General features: G+C 44.5%; 1 protein-coding gene across 1 annotated transcript in view; it reads right to left on the bottom strand.

The window, feature by feature from the left end:
• The window catches only part of LOC120850533 (long-chain-fatty-acid--CoA ligase 3), a 72688-nt gene that overhangs the window by 37585 nt on the left and 11911 nt on the right, over positions 1–23192 (bottom strand). Inside the window, exons 6-11 of the mRNA XM_042292787.1 lie at positions 22777–22846; positions 21254–21312; positions 18962–19026; positions 13668–13739; positions 8030–8169; positions 6668–6840 (exon numbers count right to left, since the gene is read on the bottom strand). Of these exons, the coding sequence (XP_042148721.1) occupies positions 6668–6840; positions 8030–8169; positions 13668–13739; positions 18962–19026; positions 21254–21312; positions 22777–22846 (579 nt within the window). The remainder of the gene's footprint in view (positions 1–6667; positions 6841–8029; positions 8170–13667; positions 13740–18961; positions 19027–21253; positions 21313–22776; positions 22847–23192) is intronic.

Genomic DNA, 23192 nt, shown 5'->3' with positions numbered 1-23192 from the left:
TAAAATATCTAACCTACTTTCTCTTCATTTAAAAAACGACAACATACCTAATGTCAGCAAGTTTCCCCGCTTCCAATGAATTTCTGCCCTGATATTTGCATGAGAAACGAAGTTCCATTCACTATAACGTCACTCATACTTGCTCGCTGTCCGTTCGGGATCAAGACCAAAGCGTGCAGAACCAAGCCAGGCTATACGACGCAAACCAACGTCTATCTCCTGCCTAGTTGAAGTTAAAACGTGGGCACTCGCTAATAACTCGAGCGATGTCGGCGAGTTGCGGCCTCCTCTGGAGGAAGCTCCAACTCGCCGTGGCGGCGAGAACGGCTCGAAGCAAAGCGTCTCGTGCACTTGAGTACCGTACCGACAGTTTCAGCGCTACTTTTGCGAGCAGAATTCGACTGATACAGTAGTAATTTTCGTGTCTTGACAGGGCAGCAGGCCGGGAAGAGCGGAGAACCGCCATTAGCACGAGCTCAGCAGTCGCGCAAACAGCTATGGCCGCCAATGAATACTTCCCGTAAGGAGTATTTACTCGCGACCATAGCTGAGTGCCCGACTGCCGAGTGCGCGCTGACGGCCAGCTTCCACAGACCTTTCGAAACGTGCATCCCATACCATCGAGATCAGCGGTCTCAGTAGCCTATTAATGTGAGCTCGTTCTGAGCATGCGCTCTGAACAGCGCCCACCAATATGGCGTCCAGTGAATACCTCCTATACAACAGTAACCTTTCGTGTGCACTACAGAGAAAGCTTTTGTGCGGTAAAGACCGACGCTCAGAGGAAAAAACGGCAACACTGAGCCTGGAAACATAAAAAAAAAAGTGGACAGTGATGTGCATCAATCTTTGCGGCATTATGCTACTTGCCTGAGGAAAGTGTATGGTGAGGAAGTAGGCGGATTGAAAAGAGGAGTACGGCAACAAATTATTCCACTAAAAAACTGGTAAAGAGAAGTTGAAGCAATATGCGTACACACTAAAGAAAGACTGCAAAAAGTAAAAAAAAAAAGGCTTATGGGCCATGGAAAGATTGAGAGACCCACTGCTGAAGGTTGAAAAGAACATAGTTGTAAACCCGAGACTGTGGATACGGACAAGGGACAACCACAGAACCACACAGACGAAGTCTAAAGCCACGCTCGAAAAATGTTAGGAGGATGTTACTAAATATCGCCAATAGAATAATGTATTACCAGCAACAATGTAGACAAAAAGCGGAGGACAGAAAGCGCATAGAAAGAAAAAGGTTGGATGTCAAGAAAGATGCAAGGTAGATAAAAAAAAAAAAAAAAAAAAAAAAAAAAACTAGATTATATTCCAGTGAGCAGAGCAAGATGTCTGGTAACTCTACGACTAGAAACATTTCGTTTTCTAAAGGTTCGAGCAATGAACCTTCTTTTGTCAACCCATGCACGGACGAGCCCTTCCCTCCCAGTAGATACCTATCACAATTTCTTCATTCAGCATTGGACCTATAAATCTGAAAGAAGACAAAATCCACTGGCATGAGTAGACATGGGGTATTGAGGTTCGTGAAAACATACGAGAAGGGTCATCTATGCAAAAACGGAAGAATGAGGGAGCATAGAAATGCAAGATATGAGACGGAAAGTACCTAGTTGATAAGAAACAACCGGATGGGAGAAACAAGGATATAGATAAGTAACCATCTGTAATCGAACCTTAAAATAAAAACGCCGACGAAAAAGCAACGCATCGTTGCTAGGGTTGCATTCTTTCCTTAGTTTGCAGTGCCCGATTCAACTTGCCAGGCGTTGTATTCTCAGTTTTGACACTATCGCCAATAAAAGAAATCGTGAAGGAAATCACCCGCTTGCTGAGCAGTTTTTTATATGAATTTTGTGCCGGTCTTTATGTTGAATCTTGTTCTCCGTTCTGTTAGATCGATTTTATTACATATGATTATCAAGACCAAAGAGAATATCCGGAGCACTCAGGATCCAAATACTCGCAAATATGCTCTCAATCGACAGAGTAAATGACGTAAACACAGGCTTTTGCTTCTTCGACGTTTTAACGAGCCGCGAAGCAGCAATTAATTATGCTGTCACGTCAAGCGAATGCGAGGCATCCAAGATTTTGATATAAAACGCTGATGAGGCTATGAAAGATATTTAATTGGTGTGGAAGTCATTTCTCCAGCATTGGCTATAGCTCACGTGTGATCAGCGTCTTCGTAGAACTTAATATTATTGTGAAAAGTAGCACAGTTTTACGCTTTCTCACAGTATGGTAAAACCCCGAGGGCAATACCTTCCTTTGTTAGGACGCCAAACTTCAGAAATAAGCCTGCAGTCAAGCTATTCCCCATTCGAAGCTAACCATATATGCATAGATAGCGATAAATGGTGTACTTCGCGTTTACGCGGGCTCTTACCAGTCCTTTGCTTTCTTGTTCCAACCGATTCAAGATTACAGTCCTGATATCATTTCTCCTCCACACCTTCAGCGTCCATACATAGCATGTTCATTGTCTTCGGTATTTAAACTTGTCATGCCGCGTTAGTCAATACATTCGACTGTACCGACTAATAGTCGGTGCACTCAAAATAGTCGCTACATTCGAAAATAAATTACAACAAGTAAATGTAAACACGACGACGCGTACAGTTTGTAGTGCGTCATTATTTCCCCTTCTGAAAGTATTTTATTTAAAAAAAATGCGAATACTTCTTCGAGTCGACTAGCGCTGTGGCCGTCCCTAGCTTCAATACTGTAAAAAATGGGGGGCATGGTGCGGTTTACCCTTGCCCTGTGTGGGCTACGAATGACGCGGAGCTATTTAATTCGAAACACTATACATGGCTTGCACCTGACGTCATCTCAACATGCTGGTGGTAATTTTAACATTTTTTTCTTGCCGAGAAAAACAAATTCTATTGTTCCTAAATGTATGCTGCAGAAGGTACACTGTGCGATACTGTTAGCGTGAACAAGCGATCGCATGTTTTGTCTGATTTTTTCTTAAAGTCAAGGGGCTGCCATCAGAGTTACTAGAATGACAGAAAGCGTTTATTTGACATACTAACCTAAACATATACATATATATATATACACATATATATATATTTAACGATACTCCTTTGAGAACCAAAGCTAATATATATATATATTCACTTGTGCCGCCTTTTTCAAGCGTCCCTTGATTTACCTGAATTACCTCCCGGTTGGAAATTTGCAAGAGTCATTCTCGTGTATAAATCAGGAAACCGCAGTGATCCATCTAGTGGGTAATTTCCAAAAACCCATCAGGCAACATCGTCGGTTGCCATTTCTTGGGCACGAAGCGCGTGATTGGGTCCGAGTCCTCGCCGAATGCTGACGTAGCTTTCGTGTTCAATACACGCTCAGGGTACGTGCCCAAGGAATGGCGGACAGGCGAGGGTCTATTACGGGCCCTACTGTCTTGCAAGCATCCCCCATGTATAATATTCGAGCACGTCATGTACTCGCGAGTCATGTTCCACCTGAATAACTTCAATTATGTTCACCTTCAATCGTGTTCTTAAGAGGTACGTTCAAATCATCGTCCAAGAGCAAGAAAACATTCCTACTTGCATTTACCGGGTTCCTAGGTGCATACAGAAGTACACCACATTTAGCGAGAAAGCTCTGCCCCGCGGAACTAATTTACGAACGCAGAATTAGAACACGTCTAGACATCGCGGGTTTCCCGCGTCTAGACAAGCCCGTTCATAACGAGATGCAAAACCTTCGGCAGTGCAATGCTGATTACCATAAAGGCAGCAAGAAATACACAGACGATCGGGCGGAGGGTGAAGTTGTTATTAGTAATAGTCGGTGACTACGTCTGAGTCGAAACTTTCTACAAACCATGCAAAGAGAACGTCATTTTTGGCCTCCCTGTGCATGTACAAAAAGCAGTCGGACCACGTGCATTCGACACATCAGAAGGAAGGTTCTGGAACTAGTCGAGATTGTCTCGAGCCTATCGAGCATGACAACAGTCACAGAAGGGCAACGCAGATAGTAGAAAAACGGTAACAGCAAGCCATCACCCATTTTCACCCCTGCCAAGGTCCACCAGAAACAAGAAACCTCGGGACAGGTTTTCCCCCTTAGTAATTTTCCTACGAGGGGAAGAGGGGGGGGGGGGGGGTTATGTTGTTTTTTTAACGAGCGGTTCTTCACCGTTGAAAACAAGACAACGAAAGAGATAGAAGGATGGATGGATCGCACAGTTCCTTTTTTTTCGCTGAGCTTAGGATGGGCTTCAGAAGTAAAACACGACACATTTGTGACAGTCGTGCGTTATACCATTAGTGCTCTTGTACTATGGATGAACTTTTTATTGATTTGACAAAAGCATTTTATATTGTCCTTTATCAATGTTTACTCCTGAATCTTTCTCAACTAAGTACTTCATGTTATCAGTTAGACTTAGCAGTCTATTTTCGTAGATCGTCCCCCATTACGGAGAAATCCAGAGTTCCCCAGGGCATCGTCCTGGTACCACTTTTGATTACAAACTACACAAATGACCTACCTTCAATAATCTTGTCATCCGTGAGGTGTTTCGTCGACGATTGTATTTTGTATCGGCGAATTTTTCATCCTAGCCACTTAGAAAGTTTTTCTTTGACATTTTTGTATTGACCAATACTTCAACTTCAACTTTATTGTTTCTCTCCAGGGGAGAAGGGGGAGGAAGAAAAAAAACAGTCTGTTGTCGCTTGACAGAGTTTCTCCTCCCCACCAGCAACGAGAGAAACTATTTTACATACTAGTGACCCGTAGAACAAGGTTTACATAAAATCAAAACCCACAACATTAAAAAAAAAAAAAATGACGTACATCACGAATCTTTTTTGCAGGTTGGAGGTCCCATCAAGAATAGGCACAAATAACAAGAGAGAAACAATGAACGAATATCCGTTTTGCTCAAACTCATCAAATCCGTGCCCAGTCTATGTGTTTTATTTATAACATTAGGCAACGAGTACTCCAATATCCGGAGGCCGTGGCCTGTTCTCCACCGAGGCGTTGACCATGTCTCAACATCTCGCTGTAGTGTTGAACACAACGGCCTGCATATGCAGGCCGTTGTGTTTGAAGACCAAAGGAAAAATGTATCATCCCAATTGTGTCGCCTTTTTCAAGCATCGGCATAGTTAGGTACAGGCATATTATTCATTCTTTTTTTTTCGGCTTGGGTCAAAGCGCAGCTGCGGCGTCAGAAGGATCACCCCGGGCGGCGGGGGAGACGGCGGCTTGGCCAGGAATGGGGGACTGTCGCGGGAGTGTCGCTTTCAAGGGTGCGTCGAGCGGGCGCCTGCCTAATTGGGGAGCCGGGACAATGGGACGCATTCCCACGGGTGGCTGCCGGATGGGGCTTCTCGTGTAGTAAACGGTGCCGAACATGTCGGCTTTGCTGTCATTGTATGAGCGGGCCGGTTTCGTGGGTGCGCCCATCTTCACGGCGCCTCCTTGTAATGACCGCCGAAGAAAACGTGGGGGTCTTTGTGTGTTTATTTTGGTTATCCGTTTGAGACGACAACAGCATGTTGTTGATCTGCTTGTGTGCTTTTGGGACCAACCGTCGACCAGAAAGAAATCGCGTGGGAAACAGCCTTTGGTTCGGACGATTGGGAGAGGGAACCTGACTCTCTAAAACGGAGGGGCCAGGGATGAGACGGGGCTTTTTTGAGGCGGATCGAGCTGGGTTGTGGTCGCGTTCCTTGTCGGGATTTTGGAGGACGGAATGTGCCGGGCGGCGACGTCCTGTCGCGCCCACCAACGTACTATGTTAAATAAATATATCCAAGTTAAAGTCTAATACCACCTGACTGAACTTCACTTCGCAACGTGTTCGCCATCAGCCCTCTTGTTACAAGTGGCCGATCATCATCATCATCAACCACCTCTTCTTCGTAACTGGCATATTTTGTATTTTAGATTTATACACGATGATCCCTTTTGCAAATTTTCAATCCTGAGGTAATTCAGATGAATGGAATGATGCTTGAATAAACAGAAGGAAATATATTTTATCTTTGGTCTTCGAAATGGTATTGGTAGATAAAAAATATCAAAGAAAAAATCTCCAAGTCGCTAGGATGGGAAATTCGTCGATACAGTAATCGACAGAGAAGGCATTTACGTAGCACAATATTTGTACGTAGCACCCTCGTTTGGTCTAAACTAGACTATTTCAGTCCGTCCCCTCATCAGCAATACATTATCAATGAATAAGTAAGTAAAAGCTGCCCGCTTCATTCATCGTAAGAATTTAACAAAAACCAGCATTTAGGAGCTTGAGGGTATTTGTAACCTAGCTCGCCTTGGTTTTCGCCGGAAATCTTCTCGTCTTTCTATTTTTCGCAAGTTTTATTACTACGTGCCATTGTTCATGCTCACCTATTGCAAGCCCGCCTCGTACACCTCTTTGCGTCACCCTCACTTTTTTTTTAATTGCATTTCTATTCGACCGCTTTCAAAGATACAAATATTCTCCTCTTGTTCTGTATTTTAAAAACTTAAACTGCACCCCCCCCCCCCCTCCTCGCTTTTCATAAAATGTATTCGAATGTCGTATTTGCGCTGTCAATATCGCACAGTGTACTAGCAAAGTCCCACCACAATGGCCGCTCTTTGGACCGAGGTGGTCACAAAGGATGCTTACGGTCTTGGAGCGTGGCTCCCGCCGTCGTCTCGGTGAGTCCGTAACCCTGAACGATCGGACAGCACAGGCAGTTGGTGAGAAACTCCTGCGTGTAGCGGGACAGGGGCGCGGAGCCACTAACGATGACCCTTAGGCGCCCGCCCAGAATGTTCCTCGTCTTCTTGAACACGATCCTGGAGAAACAGGCAAGTAAAAGCGCTCGAGTTTTCAGTGTCACTGACAAAATCGACGTCAGCGCGCTGTACGTCGAACTGAAGTTTTGCGGAGTCTTACGTGGTACAAGGGTCTAAGAATACGTTCTTTTTTCTTCCAGTGTGCGGGTATCTCTCTCGGCGGTTAAAATCTCCGCAAGAGGGGCTTTTTGGCCAGATGGCCGGCTCAGAGGGCAGGAAGTACCTTGCAATTCAACCGATTCCGCTCAGCATAAGTAAGCCTGACCTGTTGTTTTCTTTAATTGCCGCTTAGCAGGGTCTTTCCCAAAAATATCTTTACATGCCGCTCCTAAAATACACAAGTGCTATCCGGCTTTTTTTTTTTTTTTACTTACATTTCAAACCTGTTCACCCTTTTCCTGCGCGCAGGAGCGGACTCGAATAATCAAAGCGAGGACGGACTTACGGCGGCCGTTTGACTTTCTTGGCGTGAAGAATTTTGTGCTGCGTAGTCGAGGCTGACGCAGCTTCCACAGTGCTCTAACGCTGTCAAAGCCACTTGCGCGAGCGCGTCGCTTTGTCTGGCGTCTCCTTCGCATAAGGGCTCGTTCGAATAAGACAAAACGAAGCCACGTTCTCTCGCAGCAGTGCTGAGCTGCAGCACTGCGGAAGCGATGCTAGCCTTGACAACGTTGCAAATAATACTCAGTTACCCCGACTCTCGAGCCAACTGACGTCGCCTAGTCTCACGGAGCAAACAATCAGACAAGAATGCTCGCCAACTTTACGAAAGCAACACGTTGAGACCCCTATCAAACTTCAGCGGGACCGTACGCTCAAGGACTTGTTCTTTTCTCGTCAGATGACGTCTGCGTATTTTACCCTGTTTGTGAACAGTAGTTGCCGTTTGTTCGCATCCGTGGAGCAGGTCATTATGTCAGCAGGGCACAAGAAATAGCGAACAAAGATTGACCCGCATAGTGACCCCTGATCTCAGTGTCCTTGGCAAACCGAAGACCGCCCCCAATATGGTGGTCGTGCTGCCCGACAACTTTCTTTTTAATTTAATGTTAATCTTAATCAATATATACACGTGTTAACCGTTTAACTTCTTGGTTTTCATAAGAAAAGACAACAGAACCTTATGTCTTTTTTCTTTTTTATTTGGTCTTAGCACCGTTGAATCTATGGTTGGGTTAAAATAGCTTACCGATTGAGCAACGGTGTAGTGTACCCTTTGCTTCTCCAGTAGCTTTTGTAAGGGAGTGCAAATGCGAAGAGGTTTTGTTTGAAGGCTCCCGTTGAGGCGAGATTCTGCTCCACGGCTTTCTGAATGCGGTTTAACAGGAGCTGGAGTTACAAAAAGAAACAGAAGGAATATGTAAGTTCCACAACAACACTATTCGTTTTTCCCGCAGAGGCTGCGCAATAAAGTGAACCGAAAATGGCTATCACTCAATTTTTTTTCGTTCGTTCTTTTTCACACAAGTGAGAAGTCGCACTAAATTATCAGTATGGTGGATTGCGCTCGTTGTATGGCACCAGCGTGGATGGCAATGTTGGGTGCATGGCGCTCAGTTGTAGGATCAAAATAAGACCAAGGTTCAAGGTTATGTTCCGACAAATTATCTCGCGCAAAGTATATGTTTACAATGTTAGAGGAGAATTACATGAATGACGAGGAAAGGACAGCACTTAAAGGGGCCTTGCACCAATATTCGCTTGGAATGTTTTTCCCTTTACACGAGCTTACTGGCACTAGTGGGACCCAAGTGTACTCGCACGCAACGCCAATGACCAAGGAACTCCTTTGTTGCGGTGTAATATAAACAAAAGCGAGCGTTTTCTTTCAATCTCTCCTTCGCAAAGCTTGATGACGTAGTTGGGAGATTGCAGCATCCCCCCGTGATATTTGAATGCGGCTCGTAGGTTGGACTCAGCATTACGTGAGCACTCAATTTGGGATCGTGGTAATCAATAGCTTGACAAGCATTGGGGTGGTGGCCCGTGTCCAATCGCTGCAATGAGGACAATAGCCGAACCATAACAATGGCTGGGACTCCGCATTGTTATGGTTCCGCATGTCCTGTGCTTTGCCAATTCCAACGCGTGGCTGATCAACATTGGCGGCATAAAATCGGCTCCATATAACGCGGCCGCTTGGTGTGGCTCCGGGTTGAGGGGGCGAACGCTGCTCGTCTCAGTGGCGTCACAAGGAGAGGGGAGGGGGGGGGGGGGGGGGGCGGACCTCCCCGAACGCAGCGCTCCGGGGGTGTCACAGCGGGCGACGAGTGGAGGGGGGAGGGGGGGGGGGGGGGTCGCAGTGGGCGACGAGCGGGGGGGGGGAGTGTCGCGGAGGGCCACGAGAACGGGTGGGGGGGTGGGGGGGGGGGGGGAGAGGTGGGGGGGGGCGTCGCCAAAATGCCACTGACCCCAGTGACGCCACTGGTTCGTCTTCCTTTGATTTATTTCTGCGACTTCTATTGGGTGTGGTGAAAAACGAACGCGTGTTTCATAGGTCATCAAAGTCAGGGATTCGTTCTCTGTGGTATTTGCGCAAAGTATAAAAATCGCTGCATCGCCTCTTTAAGTGTGTCATCCTATCCCCGTCATTTGTGTAATTCTCTAACACCGTAACTTCACCAGCACGCTCCATTTCCACGAGTATATAACTACGTCGCGCTTGATGGCCTTGATTATTTTGCATATTTCATTTGTTTTAGCACTAATGCCCAAGTCCCACTAAAGCGACAGACAGAAACAAACGACAACGACAAGCCTCAAACCAGAGTCTTTCGCGATTTCACAGGCTTCGTAGAATAAAGGAGGCTATGCTCAAACACGAGCATCATGCACGCGAGGGTATCTTTAGCAAGCTTGCAATCACTCGTGCTTACTTCACGAGCACCGAACGACTATACGCCAGTCAAAGGTATCATCGCGAGCACGCTGCAGTGTCTGAGGCTTGTCGCTGTTTGTTTCTGTTGGTCGCTCTCCTAGGACTCTGGCATCAAGGTGTTTTCAGTTCCCAGAGCCGTATATGTAGAGAGTTTGGCCATTCGTTGGGAAGTATAGGAGACAAATGAGGAGGCGCCATTGGCCGAAAGCGGGCTGGGCGTGTTCCAGGGCGTCTTTAGAAATTCGAATCTGACCAACCAGAAGCCGGAAATAATACCCTGGCGGTGGTCGCGAGAAACAAACCTGATAACTGCATTGGACTAACTCTCGATGGCTGAAAATATGGTACACGTGATATTTCAATGACGCTCATCCAAAATGATGGTGGAAGAGTACGACTAGCGGAACGATCGACATAATCCGTACGCCAAACGCCGAGGGCCGGGAATCTGCCGTCCGAGCGGTCACACTCTGTCCGCGCAAAACAAAGTTGAGCGGTGCATTCGTTTCTTACATCTTTCTGCACGGTCATGATCAAAACAGCACGTGAACCCTATTTTCAACCAAAAAGAGTTACTACACTTCACTCTTACGCACTTATTAAAACCATATACGAACATAGACTTTCGATCAGAACTGTTTCTCGCTACCACCGCTAGGGGATTCTTTTCGGCTTCTGGTTGGTTAAGAGAGCATGCCAAGCCCTCTTTCCGAGTGTGCTGCACGCCCTGGCTCTGCCCGCGCCTCCCATTGACCAAACTCTCTACATATACGGCTCTGTCAGTTCCGAACTGCATCTATTCGAGAATATAATTTTGGCAACCCAAATGGACGCGAGGTGTTGTTTAACACCAACGCCCCTATTTTTCACTTTTAATGTGTGTTTATATTAGTCTCTAGTCCCTGACAGGGCGAGAACGTCCTGACGAGGTGAGAATGTCTTTTGTTGAGGCCCTGCCTCCAGCAAGTGCTTTGACTGCGTGTGCACCCTCGAACCTCACAAGATTCCGAACTGGGATCGAACGTAGAAAGCTCGCGCTGGAGGAGCGACAACGGAAAAGGTCCGTATCGTCCCAATCCTAAAAGGAGTATTCACTGGACGCCATATTTGTGGGTGCTGTTTAGAGCGCATACTCAGAACGAGCTCACATCACTAGGCTGCTAAGACCGGTACTCTTGATGGTGTGGAATGCACGTTGCAAAAGAACTGTGAAAGCTTGCCATCAGCACGCGCTCAGCATTCGCGCATACAGCTATGGCCACCAGTGAATACTCCCTATAGGCTTCCAAACAGACCATGGTACGCGCGGTCACCCTTTGCTTCGCCCCGGGAAATGGATAATTATCTCCAGCTCTGGCTTGCGGCAATCCTCGTAAAAATCACCAAAGGTCCGGCAAACTAGGCCACCATTTGGATTCCGGCGGCCGAGGCGACTTCTTGGAAGGACACGTTCGACGAAACGTCGTAAGATGTGTCCATGAAACGAACGCGGACGCCTTTCGATGAAACGAACTATGAATAAAACGTCGTAGTGTCGACGAAACAAAGATGACTTGTGGTTTGATACTTTCTGGGCAATTTTTTCTGATCACAAAGGAGTAACGCATTTATTTACCAGGCATTTGTTCGTGCAGCGTTGCCGGGCGCACCCGGAGCCATATCTTGGCCACGGTAGAATGTGTTAACGCTCCGCTAAAACTACCTATTTTGGCCCCAGTGTACGAGTGACGGGATTTATTTACTTTATGTCAGGAACATGTATCTCACCAACATTATTCTCATCCAACTCGGGCTCAACTTGCGTCGAGATCCAGAAGTTTTGAGTGAGCCAACGAGGACAGATATCCATAGTGGCTGCTCTTATTGCTGAACAATTCTGTCTCATAAAACTTTATTTAATGACTACGCACCCAAAGCCTAAAAACAAGCAATAACAGCGACGTTTGTGAGGTCGCATTTTTAGCATTGTGTTTTTCTGTTCGTCTCACATCTTTATTTTCTTGCTTTGCGTTCGTCGCCAGTTGCTGTAACTTGAAAAGAAACGACAACGATAACCACTTCCTCGTAAGAGAAAGTAATGAGCCAAATTTTTTTCGAACCCCTTTTTTTAGTAGTCAGTATACATGATGTATCGGGATGCCTATGACGTAACCAACAAGTGCCATTTTTCAACGCTGTCAATGAACGCCCATATCGGCCACCGATCGACGCTTTGCATCCTTAAACTAAGAATAAAGTTTTGTTATACCTTTTTCAATCCCTAGGGCGAAAAGTACTCCCACCAGGTTGAGAAAAGGCACCACATTCGCAAGTATGATACTAGCTTTAACATGCGGTGAAAAAGTTATCTTTATTATTACCGCCATCTCTTGCCCTATGGTTATCCCGGTCGATCAGAGGAAGAGGGTTTAAAAGAACATTTTAATGCCAGCAAATCGGTGGAGAATGTTTAATGAATGCTCGTGCTTAGTAGCGATATGGGATATTTTATTACGCTACATCAATTCTAAACTTCGTAGTATGCTGTTTTTTTTTTTTTTAATGAACGTTAATTGTTAAAATTAAAGCTTTGGCTAGGTGGTGTAAGCCGCCTCCCGAATAAAAGGGTTCAGCCCCATCAATACATTCAGACTGGCCCACTTTTTTTTTTTCTTCTTTATGCAAGGCCACTTTGCAGTGACAGTGATACCATTGGTGGAACCAAAATAACTCGAATGACGAAAGCAGTTTACCAGACTGTATTAAAATTAATTAAGAGTCTACCAGACTTCTGGCGCTGCCGTAAATTACCAGAGCCGTATTTGAGAAAGTCTGACCATTCATTGGGAAGTATAGCAGGCAAATGAGGAGGCGCCATTGGCCAAGAGTAAGCTGGGCATGTTCCAGGGTGTCTTTCCAGATCCGAATATGGCCAGCCAGAAGCCGCGAATAATTCCCTGGCGGCGGTCGCGAAACAAAATTATTAAGTGCGTCAGAGTAACTCTCGGCGACTGAAAATATGTAACACGTTATTTTTGTGATCGCGGTCATGTAAAATCAAATTCAAGGAGAATTATCAACATGATCCGTACGCCAGGCGCCGAGGGCCAGGAAAACGCCGTCCGAGCGGGCAGACCCCGACAGAGCAAAGGAGAGTTCGAGCGGTACATTCGATTCTTACATCTTTTTGCATGATACCATTGGTGTAACCAATGGTATCATGATCATGATCGAAATATCACGCGCACTATATTTTCAACCATGAAGAGTTACTCCATTTAACTCTTACGCACTTACTAAAAAATATTTGCACTACCACCGCCAAGTAATTATTTTCGGCTTCTGGTTAGCCAGGAGAGCATAGCACGTCACGCCTTCTATCTGCGTCGCGGGCACGCTCTGGCTCTGCCCGCTCCTTCCATTGACCAAACTCTCTCTATATATGCGACTCTGGAAGGCACGATGAACTCCACAACGTTCTTAGACCTATCAGCTGACAAGCTCCACGAAAGAGAGGCGATCGAAATCGGTTCTTCTATGTTGTCTGACCGCCAGCAGGTGCGGTCGGATATCGTTCCTAGCGACACCGGCGTCAATGCCTCCATGGACAACCAAAAAGTACCATTTTAGAACGATGCTCTTTTGCGCTGACTTTGACTCAAACGTTTTGTTTACGATAAAAAAACACAATATAATAGCTTTCCACTGCAGGTAATCTGCATACAACGTTCTACCGATTCAGCAGTTTCTGTCCATTGGGCGGGCTGACGGTGTAGCGAGCGCCAGAGTCGTATCGAGCGCCACCGATCGCATGCGCCACGAAAAGGCAGACGTTCTAGGAAGCTTGTCAACTGACTATGATCTAGTAACGTTGGTATACTCCAGGTTGCTATAGCAACCCGGGGCATTTTCCCAAACGACCGAACATCATCACCTTCTTTAAAAGCGTGACTGTCGTTTTTTAACTCACGGGAACGGCAATCATGAGGGTCGGCCTGAGTACCGAGGCGTCGCCCTGGGTGTTGGGCATCAGGGCCGTGCCCTAGAAGAAGAAAAAGGGAAGGCGTAGGCACATCGAGCTCCACCGCTCGAACGGAAGTGCATATCACGTGACGCTGAATAATGCCAGTTGACTGTTGTGTTTCGAACAATGAAAAGGTAGCTGACGGTCGGAAACAATGGCGATTTCTCCACCTCCTCGCGAGATTACCCGTTGGTACGCCCCGACGAAGCAGCATCTGTCGCAATGGCTCACTGGACACTGTGAGAACTCTGGAGCGCTTACTTTCCCGCAGAGCACTTGGGAGAACCAATTGCTCCAATCTACGGGGGGAAGCTCGGAGATTGACGTGACTGAAAATATTTTCAGATCTAAAAATGCATGAAAAATTGCTAGACAGTTGTGACAAATACGTGAAAGGTTCTAGCATTACAAGCGCTTAGCGATACCCTGAGTTTCCAGACGCCAGACGCTTACGTTCATGGCATTTTTCGTCAGATAGTTTAACGTGTACCTTTGGTTCACTTGATTGTTGTGCCCACACTCTAAAAAAAGCCCATGCGCCTACTTTCCCGCACAACACTCGGAGAGCCAATCACCGCAACTTAGGGAGGCAGCTCAGCGAATTACGATGCGGAAACATATGTTTACACCAAAAAACGCAGTCTGAGTTGTTACATCAAGTAGTGGAAGTGTGACGTTTTGCGTTGCTTACTGTCACATACCTGCACTATGTTACTGATCCTGGCGCTTCACTTTGCTCAGTTCCTCAGCGCAGACTGTTTGATTAGGTGTGCGCTGTGACGCTCAAGATTTCTTAGACTGGATCACGTGTCACGCCAAAACTTGGCGAGTCGTTGTTTTATATATGCGTGAAAATTGTTAGCTGCTTCACTTCTTGGCTAGGTGTTTCTCGAGCTCGGCGGACCATAGCTGAGGGATTGTGAATAATCAACATAATTGGCAGATTAACCTAAATATGTAAATTAACTTTTTAATATTGGTTTTACGAGTCAAGAAGTCAATTGAAAGAGTTTAGTTAAATAGTCAACTTACCATGATGATCATTAACTCAGGTAATGTCCGGCAAACTCGAGAAACACAAGACGGCATTCAGCTAGCAGTTTGTAATTTGTTTTTTAAATTCGCTATGCATTATAACTAGGGTTCGGCGTTTTCGGTTTAAACCGATAAAAACCGATAAAAGTACGCCGAATCCATTTTCGGAAATTCGGTTTTAACCGAAAAAGGTCAGTTTTTAGGCTCGGCATTTTCGATTGAAACCGATAAAAATACGTCGCATTCATTTTCTAAAATTCAGTTTTAACCGGAAAAGCTCACTTTGACCTTCCAGTCGTACCGCAGAGCTGTGGCAAAAAAAAAAAAAAAAAATGGAACGACAGTGTCTATCGAAATGTGCCCGAATGTATGGGATACACGGATGCCATCACGACGTTTTGGTTTGAATGTGCCGCATCATCGATCCGAACGTGAAGTCTGAAATGCCCCCTGACTCCCCATATACAAGCGTGTTTTTCAACTCGTTGTAAAGAAGACTGACTTGATTCAAGCTCTGCATGTTATGTTGTGCTTCAATACGTCGCACCGTGTCTCTTTTGGTGGTCACAATCGGTTGATGGGCCGAATTTGGCTGAGGCAGCTCTTCATATCCTCAGCCTGCCAGTGTCCAGTGTTAGCGTTGTGAGGGCATTCTCGAAGCTCAGGGTTATATTAACAGGGAAGAAAGAGTGCGGATCAACGAGGAGAACTTGGGAATGTACATGTGTGTGTACTATAATAAGATCACGTAATCCTGACGTACAGACGGTAAAGTTCCATTTTTTTTTTTGGAAATAGGCTTTATATCTGACTTGTCTGTACTTCTGTTTTTTTCTTGTTTCTTTTACAGTTGCACACATTAGCCAAATAAAGTGTCCATTTCATTTTTCAATGTATCTGTGCCTTTATTCTTTGAATGATCAAAAATATCAGAGCTACAAGAATCATCTGATCCGGTGACCGTTGGTGTTTATTGTATATACACTGAAAAACGCCGATAAAATTTTGTGGGCATAAATATACGCCGAAAAAAACCGAAAATTGAATTTTAAAATAAACACCGAAAGAAGTACGCCGAATTTTGAAAAAATAGAAACCGAAAACGCGGAACCCTAATTATAACATGTCACCTATTATAAATTTAAGATATACGGCAATATAGTAATTTGCATGTTGTTTCTTCTCTCTCGCTGTCGGTGTTCCGCCAAAGGTGTCTATTCCGCCGCGCCACGGGGGCTCTCGGATGGTGTCGGCTATCCCCGGCGCCCGGCAGAGATGCTTCAGGTCAGGAGTCGGACTTGCGTCCGGTGTCGAGAAAACAACCAAGCCACGATAAAAGCAGTCCAACTCCGTGGTGTATTGTGATATTCTACAAAATTTACTTATTAAACTGATTAACTACATCACGAGTTAGCTGCGGACGAATTTCGCGTCCGGCCCGGCCGCTGTTATATTTATGATGTAATGAATCAGTTTAATAAATACTTTTTGTATAACTGTTTTAACACACCACGAAGTCGACTGCTTATATCGTCCTCAGCTAATAACACGCACCTACGGTGGCATTAATAAATTACTCTATCATCAAAAGACCCGAGTAAAAAAAAAATGTAAGCGCGTTTACATTCTTACACAGCAGGCAGATATCCAGCCGTCAGATCTACAGAGCACGTCAAGCCAATGACGAAGCTTAAAAAGTTGTCCCGCTGAAAAGATGCAATCTGCGAATTGACAATGATTAGCTGAAACGTGATACTGATGATATCGTGTGCACCGTTTGCGTTTTCAATTCTAACTGGTATTTTTTGTGGCTGTCCTTCGTTGGGCATGGTTCTCAGATCGTAATGTTTGGTCAACAGCAGGCTGCGAGGTAGACGCAGAAAGTATCCCAGGTTGTTAAAAAAAAGAAGAAACAACACGTCTCGACCTATTTTACAATCGCTGCCCCAGCTGCTCAACATAAATAACGGTCTAATGCTCTATTGTATCTTTTAGGAGGACTTCTTTCCTCGACCAATAAACCAATACGTGTCGCAGTTTGGGGACCTTGTACTTATTTCTTTATGTCCTATACTTTTGGGTCACACGAAACACCGCAACTATCACTGCTGCCTTCAGTTTAATATATATTTTGCCAACTTAATTGTTACAACATGCTAGGTAATTTTAATTGGGGAATACACAATTATTCTAAGAGTAATTTGAAGAAAAGTTCCGCTGACAAATATTAAAAGTGCGAAACATGCAACCAAAAAAAAAAAAAAAACACTTTCGCAAACAGAAAAATATATTTCTACATTCATTTGCCCAAGCATATTTCTCTGCATTTTAGTCGGTTTCCACACGGCTGTTCTATACTTTAGTTCTGTTAAAACAAAAGAAATTTTCTGAACACCTGAATTATTAAAAAAAAATAAGGTGTTTTATCAACAATTATATAGATGCAACATCCTAAAACAGAAACGCCTTTATATATTGCAGTGAACCACCGTATGGATTAAACTATTGCTTGATATTTTCGTTGAGAACCAAGTAGGTAATTTATTGATTGATTAGCAACTAAACATTTCATTTTTATTTGCATTCGACAATGGCCTCCGAGATTCTCGGCACTCAAGGCTCACCTCCGGCCGCTCCATTCGGCAGCAGAGACTGACGAATAGGCAAAAATGACTCGCGGCTGTTTCCGCCGCGCCGTGGCGCTAGGTACAGGGCCGGAAATGGGCATCGTCGGTCCTGCTTGGCTAGCTGCCCGGGTAGTAAAAATGCGCTACCACAACATACATTACTGTTTCAAGGAAGAGGTTGGTTAAAATTTGAGTGTCAATTGCTCTTTTTAAGATTGGGAAAGGTGTAGAGTAAATGCGCGACTTTTTCAGACGAACTATCCAATCATTTTGGTCGAAAAATTGTGACTACCGTAAAATCCCAAGAGAGAACCCACCCAACATAAACGGCAAATCAGGTGAAAATATGGAGTGACCTAACTTTCGGTGTACAATGAAGAAAATTTTAAAACCTTACTATTTTTAGGTCATGTTCCTTTCAAGCTTGTTATGGTGGCGAGGGGCAACGAAGCAAAAATGACTGTGCTTCCCAGCTAGCAACGTTCGCTTATATTCCGCCATAGCTAACTAGCCACATTTACGCCGAATTCCTCATTGACTCCAATACTAATATTACTAAAAGTCGGGTATCTTTCGGTGTTTAAAAAAAAATAGCAAATCAAACCAAATATAGTGGTGGGCTATCTTTCGGGGGTAGAGCATCTCTCGGAATATTACGGGATAAAGAGTCCAAATAAAGTTACTGACCTAAACTTATTATTTCCTTTGTAAGACTGAGCGGGCGAAACGTCATGCTCATTCTTCCCTCGCAAATCGCGTTACTGAATAGCAGAGGAGCTCTTTGGGGGGTCTTGTCCATTGCTTGGGACTTCAAAGTACATCGTTGCTTTCGTAACATTTTTGTTTAATTTTACTCATGGTTTCTGATTGGTCCTCGGACGCCGTCTCCTCGGCACTTTGTTTTCGGCAAAGCACTGACGGCTTGAGCCCTTTCGCCGCAGTAGAATTTTCTGTGACAGTCTCTGCCCTGTTTACTTATGATCAAGGCCAGCTTTGCTAGAATAGGCCTATTGCTAAATTACCCAAGCATTAACGAGAATGCTCGGAAAGTAGGTCTGCGCGCGCCGCACGCGCTCGCCTTCTCGCGCGTGCAAGATGCCATTTTATTTTAGTTATTTACTTCAAATCTTTTATGTGAGGAGGGCGAGCGCGTGCGGCGCGTAAACCTACATTCCCAGTATCCTCCTTGATGCTTGGGTAATTTAACAATAGGCCTATTCGCGTCTTAGCGAAGGCAGAGGAAAAGAAACCACTGCCAGAGCCAGCGCACGAGCTGAGCACCACTTGGGTCACGTCTCGAAGCCCTCGCGCGTCTCATCCTTGGCGGTGTTAACGAAAATACGAGCTCTATACCACGTGCACGCATTTAGCGTTTCAGATACTGATGCCGACTCTGTATCAGCGCCATCTAGAGAAGCCGTGCTATACGTTCCTTCTGCTGGGCAAACCAGTGTTTGGAAAGGAGAGCTTCGCGTGCCAAAAATCTCGGAGGTCATGTTTCGACTGTTTGTGCTAACGAAGCAATAAAGTAGATTCTAAGACACGTTGCGGACTACTCCTAGAAGAAATGCAACTTACTTGATCAGTAAGTGTAAAGGGACTTGAATAGCCGATCCTCAAACCAAGTGCCATAAAACAACATTCTGAAAAGAGTGAAACAAATGAAGAAAAAAAATACCGAAAAATGTTAGGTGTTGCGTGGCTGTTATTCTTAGGCTTTTTTTGATTTTACAGATTTTAGCCAAGTGATAGAGGAGAAGGGAGAAGAAAAAAAAGAGGCGAAGACGTGTGGTAGTGATTTTCGCAGCGCATGCTCGGAACTAGATAGGTCTCATTTATCTTCCGCGAAGAGCTAATTTCTTGAGTGGGAGAAACGCCCAATGTTGCACGTTCAATCTGCACTCCAGCTAATTAAGATCGTTGTTCTTGTCACAGAGAATAAACCAGAGCTTTAGCCAGTGGAAACTTAAGAAAGGGAGGGCGGGATTGATCTTTAGCACCTTATTTGTTTTCCACAGCCAAGAAGACTTCGGCACTAACCAATAAGAGCACCGAAGATTAAATCACGACGCAAGAAATGTGAAGATAAGTCACAGCCTACGCTTCTTAACATTTCAGTGTCTATAATAAATTTACGAGTAAACGGGAAAAAAACAATTCTATGTTTTTATACGGAAAATAATTTCTTTTGCAGTAAAAGGTACCTAAGATAATCAAGCTTGTCATATATGTTTGTTTGGACGGAGACGCTCTGAACCGCCCTACGGCAAATTCGCGGTAATCATTTTATTATATTCGGGTGGCTCTCGACACCAAGGGTGGAAAGAAGGATCGAAGAAAAGCCACTACGTGAAGCCGTGCACAATAGACGATACACGACGCGTGAACGCATCATGAACATAAGGCACGATGTACGAACAAAATCTACTCAGTTACGTTTGAGACGCGTGTGTTCGTCCTCCTGAAGTCCCTTCGTCACCGGTTTCAAGTCGTGTGGAGAAGACATATAGGCCTGAATCGGCGCTTAATATCGATACCTGACGAGTTACAAAAAAGAAAATCTAACATCAAACAGCCAAGAGAAACAGCGTAAAGACCAGTCTTGGGTAAGTTACTTTTAAAAAGTAATTTGTTACAGTTACAGTTACTTTCAGAAAAAAGTAGTGAAGTTACCGTTACAGTTACCGCAACAAAAGAGTAACTCGTTACAGTTACAGTTACTTTTAAGAAGTAACGACGTTACTTTTCAGTTACTTTTGTATAACAAAAAAAAATTTAGGAAAAACTAGAAAACGCTTTTCACCAAGTTCTATTGCATAAAATTAAAAAGTATGCTTCTTACTTTATATTGTAACTTAGCAGCAGTTGCTTCTCGAAATTAGTGTCTAAGTTTCCCTTGTTTGATAAGGAACACGTCCCTGCCCTTGTTGAACAGTCACTCATCTGGCGCGCTGGATGGGACTGCTGTGTTGTGTCGCAGGAACAGGCTTTAGATTGCCGGGCAGACGTTGAGGCAATAGAATGTCGTTTCCTGCTGTGAAGTTGTTAGTAACCGCCTACGCCACAGCAAAATACTCTCTGTACGGCGGCCACGGTAGTCCTTCTTTGTTGTCATCAACATTCATATCCTTGGCAGCACAGGCATATTGCTGGCTCGTTGATGGTTCCGCTGGGTTCATGGAGTCCCTGGACATATTTCAGTTCGTACCCGGCGAGCCAGAAACAAACCCCGCGGAAACAATAGTAACTTTTGCCTCGACTGCTGACACTACGCTGGAGTAGTTCCGCAAATCAAAATACAAAAAATTCGCAGTGTCCTCCGCGTGTATTGTTGTTTCACGGTTAATTCACACGATTAAAAGCGTTTGCGCAGAAAAAAAAAAAACGCAACAGAGATAGGGCTTCAAGATACTATGATGCAATTGTTCAGTCACAAAGTACAAGAGCGTGCGTAAAGATAACTGGATATTTTTTTCATAAAATCTACACGTGGCTATATTCGGGTCGTGACTCGCGAGAAAGAACGTATTCACAAGTTTGTGCAAAAATAACTTGACACTCGAAATGTCGGAAGAGACAATTTGGAAAGCGCAAATAATTTTAAATTGTACTCGTTCAGTGGTATATTATTTATAAAAAAACTGGAAAGTAACGAGAAAAGTAACGTCGTTACTTTCATCGTTACCTCAGAAACAGTAATAGAACTACAGTTACAAGTTACATTTTTAAAAAGTAACTCGTTACAGTTACAAGTTACCAAAAAAGTAACGAAGTTACAGTAACGCGTTACTAGTAACGCGTTACTACCCAAGACTGGTAAAGACTGCCTCCGACCGCCATGTCTTCGAACGTTCCTTGGCACGCGCTTACCGGCTGCTATCTCCATGACGTGAGCGAGAGGGAGGAATCCAAGGTACACATCTTGTGCCCTAAAATAAAAAAAAAAAATAAACAACAAAAAATAGCTCTTTTTTTTTTTTTTTTAATATACGACGGGATGAGGGCGATGAGTGTTGAAACGTCTCGGGCCGGGCAGGTCCTTCTTCAGTCAGTCGCAAGACTGATCAACTTGCGATTGACAAGGTGATCTTGCGATTGACAAGGTGACAACTTGCGATAAATAGTGATCAGTTTTGCGGTTGACTGAAGAAGGACCTGCCCGGCCCGAAACGTTTCAACTTGCATCGCCTCATCCCGTCGTTTCTGGCGCAGCTTTTAAGGGCAATCCCAATTGTTGATATAATATGATATATTATGATATAATATGATATAATGTGATATAATGTGATATAATGTGATATAATGTGATATAATGTTATATAATGTGATATAATGTTATATAATATGATATATATATATTGTAAAAAGGAGGTAAATGATTTAAATCGTATTTATTATATGTATATATATATCGCCGAAACTGGGACTCGTCATCTTTCATGGAAAGCAAAAAAAAAATATGTAAATCCTTACAGCGCTTCGCTTTTTCCGAGACTGGTCCTGCAAACGGGGTGCTCATGTAAAAACGGCCATCACCATATAGAAGGACACATAAAAAAGCCTTCGTCATTAAAATGTCGCCGCCGCCACCGGACACGCCCGAGTGAAGAACGACAACGGGTCCTAAACATGGAAACGGGCATGTTTGCGCATTTTTCCTTCGTATATAGCGTTCTCCATCCAGAGTACCGAAACGCCGTCAGAAGCGAGCGGACATGTATCACCAAAGGGCTCCGTTCGTAAGACTGGCATGTCCTCCGCACACGAGTCAGATGCATCATCATGCAACAATTGGAAAACAACAGGTTAATGTTTCTGAGCGCGGTCACCAACTCCTCTACATGTTCAGACATTTAAATTATTAGACAAGCTTGCCAGGAAAAGAGCTCGATTATGGGAATAATTGTTACGGAACCAATCCGTCTCACGTGCGAAAGTGTTCACTTGAATGTATTCAAAATATCATTCCTTCATGTTTGTTTTTTTTCGCAAAGCTCCAAAATATTGAAGTTAATACTTTTCTTTTTTAGGCAGTACCTGTTATTGCCGATGTTTCGCAGCAGATCCCCTGGTGTGCTAGGTGTAGGGTCTCGGCGCTCCGCTAAAATTAGTTGGCAAGATGTCCCGCTATATCTATCGGGTAAAACTTTCTCGCCTAAATTTAGAGGGAAAACTAATCTCAGCGGCGAAATTCACAAACCCGTTTCCTGTCCTTCTAAACGTTCGACAGAAGATTCGCTCATCGTCAGGCAGAGAGTTGCGAAACAGCTAGCTCGTGAAACGGTGAACTTATAACCGTGTGCCCTGTCAGCACCCCAACAAAGCTCGTCTTTGTCCAGTTGTTTATTTAGAGCGCAGTCGATCTATAACCTCGGAAGCAGTCGAATACTCACGTGAAATTGTGCAGCACACTGGCTATCCCGAGAACGAACGCCACTACGTTGCCATTGGTGAGGATCACACCTGCGTAATCACGAAACATGCGAAAAGAAATCGCCGCCATTAGAGTTGCCGACAGCATAAGAAACCCAGGGCGTGGTGGCAAGTCCAAGGAATATCATTATCGATCGGTAGTCTACCAGATTGAGGTATCAATTGATAAGGACACCAAGGAACCAATCACGAAGCCAGAAGTGTGAACAAATTACAAAACACGACACAGATAGCTTACGAACATGTGTCCGCTAGTTTTACCTTTTTTTTTTTTTTACAGTTAAAAAGTTGGTATAAAAGCTGAGGACAGAGTTTCACTGACCAAGTTGAGACATCAGTTTAGACAATGAAATTAAGTGTTCGATACTAACCCTTT

Source organism: Ixodes scapularis, unplaced genomic scaffold (genome assembly GCF_016920785.2).
Source record: "Ixodes scapularis isolate PalLabHiFi unplaced genomic scaffold, ASM1692078v2 PGA_scaffold3__209_contigs__length_174095766, whole genome shotgun sequence".
In the NCBI taxonomy this organism is placed as follows: domain Eukaryota; kingdom Metazoa; phylum Arthropoda; class Arachnida; order Ixodida; family Ixodidae; genus Ixodes; species Ixodes scapularis.
The sequence above is the reverse complement of the archived record's forward strand: the minus strand, read 5'-3'. Positions and strand labels throughout refer to the sequence as shown.